We start from the raw sequence: 10,878 nt of genomic DNA on the forward strand, positions 1-10,878 counted from the left end.
TTACAACGGCTACCCCACCCTTCGAACCGAAACGCATTACTGCTTCACGGCGGAAAGAGGCGGGGTGGTGGTACCTACCCGTGCGGACCCGCAAGAGGTCCTACCACCAGTGGCAGCATTTACGTTGTAAATGTCTACGGGCTCCGGTAACCAGTTAACACCAGGTGGGCTGTGAGCTCGTCCACCCATCTATGCAATAAAAAACTATAAAAAAAGTTATTTCTTGACAATATTTGCGGAAAAACACCTCAGCGATTTTTGGATAATTTTTGAGATATTGATGCGGCATGGTGTTCAACGTGTTAAATAAAATTAAAAAAATAACTCATAAAATACGTACAGTTTATATATAAATAACGTTTGTAATGAAATATTATTTATCACAAAATATTAGCTTGATTTGGCAATATTTATAAATCTACACCACGGTGTCAGTAACGAGAATTACACATAGAGTATAAAATGATTTGAAAATACACTATAAATAGGTAACAGTACATACAACAGTCCTAGAGAATTTAAACTACTAATTTATCATTTAGATTAAATACTACCTATTTGTTTCATGATCGATTACAATTAACAATTTAACGATATTTATCTATATAATTTTTATAATTTTGTTTAGATCATAAAATAGGAAATAAAGTTCAAATCTACTGTAATTTGTAAATATAATTACACTATCAAGATTGTTTTATTATAAATAATTTAATTATATTTTTATCGAAAAAAAAGCATCGTTTGAGGTACCTATTTACTTATCGTCGTAAACTATGTGAATTACTTACGTCAATCGAAATCACGCAATTCGAATTATATTTAATTGATATTGCCATTGATGCGAAAATTATTATCTTCTAGAAATGCAAATCGCGCACCTATTAACTGAACGCCCGTCATATACGTATAAGTCCGGTAGCTATTCACGCACGAACACAAATTCGTTGTAATGGTTCCAACGATTCTCTTCAGAGTCGACGCCGGGTTTCAGTTCGGCGGCTCCACCGGCGGTCCCGCTGCCACAGCTGGCCGTCAGTTTGAATCCGTTCTCTTGCAACATGTCGAAAGCCTGCTCGATGAAAGAATGCTTCAAGAAAAATCGCGACGTGTACCTGTCGGCCAGACCATGGTCAGGGTCGCGAGACTCGTTCAATGTCTCGCCGAAGACGTCTCGACACAGCGTTACTTTACCGCACACGAGAATGCGAGACAACTTACGGAACTTTACATCGGCGAGGCCGTCGCGTCCGAATGCAAAACTGCCCCGGTATCCCACCGTGATGCATCCTCGCTCGCGATTTGGCGGACGAGGATCTGCTTCTCGGACTGCATTCTCGAGCCCCACTAGTCTGTAATGTTTGGCTTCCCTCGCGAGGCGCTTGTGTTCTCTGAAGCACTCCGGCAAAACGAGTCCACCGTCTCTGAGATAGTCGAGCACATAGCGGAAGAGAACGCCGTCTCTATCGAAGAAGATGCGACCACGAGCGTCGCGCGGATGGTCGGGATCTTGAAGCGCGGCGGCGGGCAGCGAGTCTGGCTCGCGTAGCAGCGTATCGCGCGTAGTGGCATAGTGCACGCCGCCCACGTTGAGCTCGAGGACCTCAGGCGGAGCGTCCGCCATGGTTAGAGGCTGAGGGCGCAGTGTGGCAGCGGCTGCGCGCCCCGCTCCCTCCCTGACCCACTTACCGCACGTCTCGGCGCCGCGCGAGCCCATCAATAACGCAAGCCCGGGTTACTGACTCGAACCTAATTATTTCCTACCCTTCCGAGCGAAAACTCCGTAAAAGCTTTCAAGGTCGCAATCTATTGTTAGCTAACAGACGGCATATTATTCTTTGATTCGTCGGAATGTATTATTAAGGGAGTTTTATTTATGAACCTCATAAAGCTGGCATCAAATTGCCGAAAATATTTTTACTGATATCATAGCAAACATTATTGTTGTTTTTGCTACATTTTATTTTTTTAATACCAAAAAACTTTTTATAGTTTTTGTTGTTGTCATACGTCTTTTTCAGGTGTACTACTTAGTACCTAAGTATTCAAAGAAATTAATTATCAAACTAACAAAATAATTCAATCACTAAAAAAGTTTTTTGGTATTACAAGAATAGTTGTTTGTAAACATAGAGATCACCTGTAGGTCCACCTGTAACGTCATTTCAACGAAGTTTCGTTTTTGTACAGTTATGAAAATCATTTTTGAATAGTTTTGGATATTCTTGGTAATCGTCAAAAATGTAATTGAAAAATTGTAATGTTTTAGATTTTCAATTTTAATACTATAAGTTAGGTATACGGTTGATTTAAAAAGAGTCAGAAAAAGTATTGTTCTTTTCTAGACTAAAAGGGACTGCTTAATTTTATAAACTTATAAAATACATGCATCGATATATTACCACAATACATGTTTTTAAATTGTACAAAGTATAAAACTCATTTTCTTTAATTCTAAAGGTGCGACTCGTAATGTATTTTGGCAAAGTAACGTTTTTAGTTTGTATGGTAATATATTAAAGAGAGCAAGTCAAATGCGCTGTTTTGTTAAGAACCTTTTACGTCAAGTGAAGATTAGATTTCCCCGGAGAGTCATCGCCACCCGATAAAATGGAATTTACTCAGACTTTTTACTTATTACTCGAGCGATGTCTTGTTGAAACCTTTTCGCTTCTACGCTAGATACGTAGCTATAGACTTTTTTGTATGCATTAGTGAGATTAAAGTCCACATATTATTCGGATGTAAATAAAATTTCTAAGCCCTATAGCTATGTATAGTAAGGATGCAGTAAAAGAAACATCAAAGAAGAAACAGAAAAAGTCCAATCTTCAGACACGATGCAATATGGAGATAACAAAACCAAGGAGGGTTGACGTTAGAGGCAGCTGGTCGTAAAGTACATTTCAAATCCCTACACGGCCTATTAAGAGGACATGCTGTTTCAACCTCACATGTGAGACAAGGGCAAGAGCAAGAAGAAGATATGTAAGTAACGGGCTCGTGTATTAAATAAACAAAACATGCAAGATTCAATCGTTTATTAAAATTAAATTAGCTTATTACATAATATGGTATTGGAAGTACCCCAGTCATGGGTCGAGCATATCACATTAAACTTCGGGAATACCGACTAATAATACTGAGATATTAAAGCGATTAGCGATTTTAATGGTCTTTAGCAATACTGAAATTATCATAGGTCAATTCAGAGATCTCCTTCACGTTTCTGAACTCGACTTTGTCGATTTTACTGCTCGGACTTCCTGTTGTTTTAAGCCAGTGCATCCTGTTGAGAAAGGTAAAGTTTAAAACATACAAAATGTTATTTAGCTATGTACGATATCAATCAATGTTTACGTTATGTTACTGGGGGTAGGACCTCTTGTGAGTCCGCGCGGATAGGTACCACCGCCTTGCCTATTTCTGTCGTGAAGCAGTAATGCGTTTCGGTTTGAAGGGTGGGGCAGCCGTTGTAACTATACTGAGATCTTAGAACTTATATCTCAAGGTGGGTGGCGCATGTACGTTGTAGAAGTATATGGGCTCCAGTAACCACTTAACAACAAGTGGGCTGTGAGCTCCACTAATCTAAGCAATAATAAAAAAAACGTCAACCGGTCATTATGCTTTACTCATCTTGTATGTAAAGTTTATATGAACTTCAATAATGAGGTAAATGACGAAAATAAAAAACATACATACTTGTACCTGCTGTTCAATATATTGCACTTTTCTTTCGTAAAAGTTGCATATAGGTATGTGGGATTCAATTTAATTTGTATATAGGACTCTGCTGTTTCACTAGAACTGCCATACGAAAACACGTTTTATTGTGTAGGTATTTTTTTGGACTGTCATTATGTTACAGAGTTTGTAGTGTGAGTTTTTTAAATTTAATAATTGCTTGATTATGAAAATAGGAATAAATATAAAGGGATGAAAGGCTATTTGGTTAGAAATTTCACTTAATAAGCGACTTTTACCTTTGTAATTAAAGGTGCATTTTATTTAGTATTAGCATTAAGATACCTGATTCTGCGGACCGAATGGTAAACAGTCGACGTTGCCCTAAACACGTCATTACGGATCCTCCCGATCCATTAACGGTGCTTTTAGGTAGCACAAGCACCGGTCACCGTCCTTGCCACCGTCCGTCGAACCCGTCGCTTGCGAAGAAGGGCTCGACGAGTAAATTAACCCATAGACACAGCCCACTGAGTTTCTCGCTGGATCTTCTCAGTGGGTCGCGTTTCCGATTCGGTGGTTGATTCTGCGAAGCACTGCTCTTGCTAGGGCCAGTGTTAACAGCACTCCCGGTTTCAGCCCCGTGAGCTCACCTACACGTAAAGGAGAACCTGAAATAGCCTCTCAAGGCTATCAGCATAAGTAGGAAAAATAATAATAAGCATTAACAGTTCGACGTTTTAATTGAACTTCAATTAAGTTTACTCCATTAAAATAGACATTTTTTTTTGTTATGATACTTTTTCCAAATTTTTAACTTTAAATGGCTCTGGTAATTTTACAGGTAATTGCTAAAATGTCGCTTAAACCAAATACACTTTCACACCACGATATGTAAATTTCGTTATTTTTATAACCCAGCCACCGCGCGTTACTTTTTTTTTCCCTACCTAAGCTTAGAGCCTTGAGAGGCTATTTCAGCGTAACCTTAACTAGTAGATGAGCTCACGGGGCTCAAGCCTGACGACGTTGCTAACACGAACCCTAGCAAGAGTCGTGCTTCGCAGAATCTACCACCGGATCGGAAACGCGACCCACTGAGAAGATCCGGCGAGAGACTCAGTGGGCTGTGCGTCACGATTTTGTGATATCGATATAGATTTTTGAAAGACCATCAAAATTAAAATTAATTTTAAGCTTTTTACTGTGTAGTTTTTATTACGTCTAATACATACGGCAAACAAAAAAAGTACAACATAAATTTTCTTTTGAAATAATTTGGTAGGTACCGAATCGCGTCAAAATACCCTTTCTTGTTCAATTCTTAATACCCTTGTAAGTTTGGGTACGGTTTTCTCTCGCTTCCAAGATTCCGTAACTAAATGATAAAGTTTGAAAACTTTATAATTTTGGCTTAAACTTTTTCAGTAATTTTAGTCTGAAATTACTTTCACTACATACCTACATAGAACATGGGTGGGATAATGCTATTTACGAAAAATATTTCGAGGCAAATATCGTACCTATGTGCAGCTTTTTTTATTATTTCTAAATAACTAACAAAATTGGTTTGTGTAAATTTGTAAAACCTATACCTATTAATCTTAGTATTAAAACTATATACATGTATTTATTAATTTATCTACGTATTAATAAGTACCTATTGGATTTGGACTTGAATATAAAGGAAAAATGCAGGCATTACATAAGATATAAGATTAAGTTTTATTTTATTTTTTTATTGCCCTTGGATGCAGACGAGCATACGGCCCACCTGATGATGAGTGGTTACCGTCGCCCATGGACTTCAGCAATGCCAGGGGCAGAGCCGCTGCCTACCTAAGTATTGTAATATTAGTTTGTACGGTTTTAAGATGTATTATAATTTCGGTTTTGTGGTTTGTGTAAGTTATACTTTTCATTTTACGAATATTATAAGTGTGAACATTCTTGATGACCACAGAACCTTTTAATATGCGTTGGCCGATTTAAACACCTGATTAATTTTATTTGGCTGCTTTAGATCTGATGTGGACAAAACTTCAAGATAAACTGTCCTCTATTAAACCCTACTAAGATCTATAAGGGTCTAGATTTAATTTAGTTTAATTAGTACCAAGCTTACGGATTTATTTAAACTTTCGCGGTAATCTACATTACAAACATTATTATTTAGCGGGTTATTTTTTTACCGATTTTGTTGACACCGAAAGTGTAGGTATATTGTGTAATGTTAACATCTATAATGTCGAAGTGCGTCGTATCTATAACCAGATTGTGGGTATTATTTTTACTTTTACAGATCAGCTTTTCTGAACGTAATGTGAATTCTGCGAACATTGAGACATATCTAAGCTCGAAATTTACATTCCTGTCCGACTCTTCAAATCGATATGAACCGTTCTGGTTCATCAAGCACGAGTGCTTTGTAACAAGTTGTTGGTACCAGTCTTTGCGAGCTTATCTGAAAAATAAACTAAACCAAATGTGCCTGTCACATAATTTTAATGTATTTATTATGCTACATAACAGTTCTCATTGTGACTCATTGTTAAGGAATAAAAGACGATCGTTAACAGACACTGCTTAATATCTTCATGCAACATAGGAAACGTCTATTTCTTAGGGTAAATTCTCCAGATCTTAACATATACACTACTACTCTTTTTTGGGATGGAAACATTGTGGTTGGTCCTGAGGCTTTACCTTTTAGATAGATAGATCACAGAGTGGAGCACCAGTGGTAGGAGCTCACACAAATGCAAGGAACATCCATATCCAAACATGAAATAACTCGTTCTTACATTCATTATTTATTGGGAATTACCGACTTGTAGCAGCTACTTGTATCACACAGACACAATTCTTCTTTTTCTCCACCTTATCCCACTAGGTGGGGTCGGCATAGCTAATTTTTCTCTCAATTTCTCTTCAATCAGCCATCATCTCAACACTCACTCCTCTCTCTCTCTCTCTCATTTCGTCATTCACACACTCCATCTATGTCTTCTTCGGTCGACCTCTTCCCCCTCTACCCTGCACTACCATTTTCATACATCCGAAGTGCCACCATTGCAGTGGCTGCACGTCATCTCGGATCCTCCCGATCCACTAACGGTGCTTTTAGGTACTTCAAGCACCGGTCACCGTTCTCGTCGAACCCGTCGCTTGCGACGAAGGGCTCGACTAGTAAATTAACTCTCAGACACAGCCCACTGAGTTTCTCGCCGGATCTTCTCAGTGGGTCGCGTTTCCGATCCGGTGGTAGATTCTGCGAAGCACGACTCTTGCTATGGTTCGTGTTAGCAACGTCATCAGGTTTGAGCCCCGTGAGCTCACCTACTAAAGTGAGGGTTACGCTGACATAGCCCCTAGGGCTATCAGCTTAGGTAGGAAAAAAAAAAAAAAGCAGTGGCTGCAACGAGGATACGGCAAAGCATACGTTCGCGTACTGCCCCGCTTTCGCGGAGCAGCGCCGCGTCCCCGTTGCAAAAATAGGACCGGTCTTGTCGCTTCCGACCGTCGTGGCTACGATGCTCGGCAGCGACGAGTCCTGGCAGGCGATGCTCGACTTCTGCGAGTCCACCATCTCGCAGAAGGAGGCAGCGGAGCTCTTCTTCCCTCTTGGCGCCGTGTCGGAGGTCGGAGGAGAGCTTTTGTGCAGCTCCAGCCCCTATGAGGAGGCAGTTTCCTCCCAGTGATGGTCACGGGGCGAACTAACGTTGACGTTGGGGTTGACGCTGTGCCTCACGCTACCATCACTCTAGCGCGCTGGTACCTGGAGGACGGGACGACACGTCGGCGGCTGCGGCCTGCGTTACGGATCGCATTCTCACCGTCGCTGTCGTCGCCGAACATACTGTGGAAGAGCAACCCTGTCGGCGGTGTATCGCGTTCCGACCCGATAGGTTGGTTCTGGCCCAGCGGGGTATCCCGGAACACCAACGGCATCGCCCGGGCGGCCTGGCAGGGCCGCCATACCGCGGAGACCGACGTCGTTGGTCGTCAACTATCGCCTCGAAGACTCCTCGATCGGGCGTCCTCGGGGTGGCGCCGCGTGTCTGGTTGACGGCGGGAACCCCTCTACTCTCACCGGGTTCTGACCCCAGACGGAGATCGGACTTCGGGTGCAAGAGTGCAAGGGAGTCGTTTAGGGCGGTAGGGCCCTAAAATTTCTTGGGCCTGCGGTCTGCTCCCAACACCTGCAGATCATCAAGTCCCACATACCCTGCGCGCCCCCTAGGCGCGGGGACCTCGTAGAAGGTTCGGCCCCCGGCACGAAAATAAAAATACCATTTCCATACATCACAGACATACACACAGACACAATTACGATGGATTTTATTCAAACAATGGTGTAGGAAGCTTTACTAGTGTTTAAAATGTCACTTCTCTTCTCTTAAGAACTAATCATGAATATTTACGTTTCCACCCAAATATAACTAACTATATTGAAATCAGAGTGAATGATGCACACAAAAGTGTTTCAAAAGGTGAGTGTCAAGGCAAGCCAGCAAGTCCAGTCATATACCAGCCAAGCTACAGTGAGATTTGCTGTTCCTTAAATAAGGCTTGACAGCAGGATGATGACAATAGCATAATATCTCTTCAAAGCTAGTCTTTTGGACACCACAACATTTTATTTAGCGGGTATCCATTCCACCTCCCAAGTCTAATTACATAATTTAACAATAGTCATTCCTATGATGCAGACGTAAAGATTCATCGTACATCAACACAACAAAAAGGTACCAGTACTAATTACTGGGAATAGAATTGCAATACAATATCTATATATACAAAAATGAATTGCTGTTCGTTAGTCTCACTAAAACTCGAGACTCGAGAACGGCTGGACCAATTTGGCTAATTTTGGTCTTGAATTATTTGTAGAAGTCCAGAGGTTTATAAGGTAAATAAATATGAAAATGCTCAGAATTAAATAAAAATAACAATTTTGTTTTTCCTTTGATGTGTCCCCAGTCGGATGGATTCCGTTTGTTTGTTTTAGGTTTATTTTGTACAAAAGTTTAGGTCTTTTATTTATCGATTGAGGCACTACAAAGTCTGCCGGGTCAGCTAGTTTTATAATATATATTTTAAGTGTCAGATTTGAATAACAAAATGTTAACCAAGGAAACTGATACTAAATTTAAAAATTCACGTAACTACACTTACATGACTTCAATTTTATCTAGAGTGCCTTGCATATGTCCCAAGACAGTTCCTTGAGCTGTGTTTTTGCACCAGCCTCGAAGTCCCAGTTTATCGGCTTGCTCTTTGGTATACTGTTGTGAAGGAAATGTTTTTTGTAAGTATTCACTAAAGACTACATAGATTTTGGAGTCATTTTTGTGTTGAATATGGTATTCACACAAAAGCTTATTTTAGAATTTGTAAGTAACATTTATTTAAACATAGTAAGTATTGATTGGTCGCAAAACAATTATTTTTTAAAACATTGCTATTTAACATTTTATTAATTACGTGTTTAGTTTCGAAGCGTTACACTGCATTTCCATCGGATGGATTAATAACGCATACACTATTCTCTACCATCATAATGAGTAAATATTCTTAGTTACATACTTTTCGGAAGAAAACTCCTTGAACCCGGCCAAACACTTCAAAATCCAGAGCCCGAAACATAGTCGCTATGATAGGACTGCAATTAACGCAGCACTCTCGTCACTGCCAGTATTAATAAAATGCGGAGCATTTAGTGGCGACTTAAAAAGTAACGATAGTAAATGAGTATAATAACAATAATATTATTACAAGTAACACAACAGAAATTAATTCAGTGAATTCAAAAGTTCAAGATTCTAACCTCACTTTATTTTTAAGTATGGCAATCATTGAAAAAACCACTTTGTGCAATACACTATGGAACCAATAGCATAACTGATTTTTTTTTTTAAGAGATTTTATGACCTGGTAACTAAGACCTTTAAGTCATGTCTTATTTTACTTTAAATTCTTAATTTTATGAAAAATGATAATATGGAGTGAAATGAAATGAAGATGATTAATTTGAGACATTAATCAACTGGGATGAAATTTAATGAAATGAAATGATATGGGATGAAATATAATCGCAGTAAAATGGTGGTCATTTACTGAGATTTTTTCAGTGGACTTTTTGGAGGAACCCGAGAAGTTACGTCCAGCAGCTTTGTTTCATTTTCCCACATTTGTGCACTTTCACAGATATTAAACTGTTAATAAACCACCATTATTACACATTTAAACCCGAAGAAACACTAAATAGACAAAATAAAACAAATCACACAACTTCACTCCTCGCGTTCCCGCCAAAAAGTCTAGCATAACTGATTTTTTTTTTTTTAAGAGATTTTATGACCTGGTAACTGAGACCTTTAAGTCATGTCTTATTTTAATGTATATTCTTAATTTTATGAAAAATGATATTATGGAGTGAAATGAAATGAAAATGATTAATTTGAGACATTAATCAACTGGGATGAAATTAAATGAGATGATATGAGATGAAATCTAATCTCAGTAAAATGGTGGTCATTTACTAAGATTTTTTCAATGGACTTTTTGGGGGATCCCGAGAAGTTACGTCCAGCGGCTTTGTTTCATTTTCCCACATTTGTGCACTTTCACAGATATTAAACGGTTAATAAACCACCATTATTACACATTTAAACCCGAAGAAACACTAAATAGACAAAATAAAACAAATCACACAACTTCACTCCTCGCGTTCCCGCCAAAAAGTCTAGCATAACTGAAAACGTCTGCAGTCATAGATTATACACTTAATATATTTGTCTGCAGTTTTTGAGATTCACTTTTTGACAAGAATATATTATTATTATGTACCTACGGAAAATTTTCGAATTGCTATATTTTTGTTAATTTAATGCTTATTTATGTTTAAGCTTGTAACAGTTTAGATTTGTTAATCATTCAGTATTTATGAAAGTGACCAAGTGTGGGAAAATGAAATAATGCTTGAAAACAACTATTCGAGTATTGACATTTCAGTAAATTCCAATTATTTTACCAAATCATTATTTTATATTAGTTAATTTTATCTTACCAGATATTCTCTCTCTTTATTAAATTTTAATTTTATTCAATTTTATCTTAATTGATTATCATTTCAACTGAGATTTTGAGTCATGTCTCATAGTGAGTGATGACATTCATAATGTGATG

At 38.7% G+C, this 10,878-nt stretch overlaps 2 protein-coding genes across 6 annotated transcripts; both read right to left on the reverse strand.

The window, feature by feature from the left end:
- Positions 1-324: 324 nt before the first annotated feature.
- LOC101738459 (BTB/POZ domain-containing protein KCTD16) lies at positions 325-2,169 on the reverse strand. Its single transcript, XM_012695884.4, has one exon. It carries the CDS (start codon positions 1,715-1,717, stop codon positions 923-925), a length of 795 nt encoding a protein of 264 aa, XP_012551338.2. The 5' UTR covers positions 1,718-2,169; the 3' UTR covers positions 325-922.
- Positions 2,170-3,026: 857 nt separating this feature from the next.
- LOC101741837 (acylphosphatase-2) lies at positions 3,027-10,877 on the reverse strand. 5 transcript variants are annotated; one of them, XM_062675268.1, is made up of 4 exons: positions 10,760-10,877; positions 9,277-9,378; positions 8,866-8,975; positions 3,027-3,289 (listed from the first exon to the last, which is right to left on the reverse strand). In XM_062675268.1, exons 2-4 carry the CDS (start codon positions 9,334-9,336, stop codon positions 3,169-3,171), a joined length of 291 nt encoding a protein of 96 aa, XP_062531252.1. In that variant the 5' UTR covers positions 9,337-9,378; positions 10,760-10,877; the 3' UTR covers positions 3,027-3,168. The 5 variants fall into 5 exon arrangements, with proteins under 5 accessions (XP_062531252.1, XP_037875159.1, XP_062531253.1 ...); XM_038019231.2 differs by having other exon boundaries at positions 9,277-9,416; positions 10,760-10,864; XM_062675269.1 differs by lacking the exon at positions 10,760-10,877 and adding an exon at positions 9,518-10,389.
- Position 10,878: the final 1 nt, after the last annotated feature.

The sequence above is a fragment of the Bombyx mori genome, chromosome 23, assembly GCF_030269925.1.
Source record: "Bombyx mori chromosome 23, ASM3026992v2".
NCBI lineage: Eukaryota > Metazoa > Arthropoda > Insecta > Lepidoptera > Bombycidae > Bombyx > Bombyx mori.

Coding starts and splice junctions, on each gene's coding strand:
- LOC101741837 (XM_062675268.1), bottom strand. CDS start 9,336: ATGTTTCGGGCTCTGGATTTTGAAGTGTTTGGCCGGGTTCAAGGAGTT. Junction 8,976..9,276: donor AAGGAGTTTTCTTCCGAAAA/GTATGTAACTAA, acceptor CCTTCACAACAG/TATACCAAAGAGCAAGCCGA. Junction 3,290..8,865: donor CTAGATAAAATTGAAGTCAT/GTAAGTGTAGTT, acceptor CTTTCTCAACAG/GATGCACTGGCTTAAAACAA.
- LOC101738459 (XM_012695884.4), bottom strand. CDS start 1,717: ATGGGCTCGCGCGGCGCCGAGACGTGCGGTAAGTGGGTCAGGGAGGGA.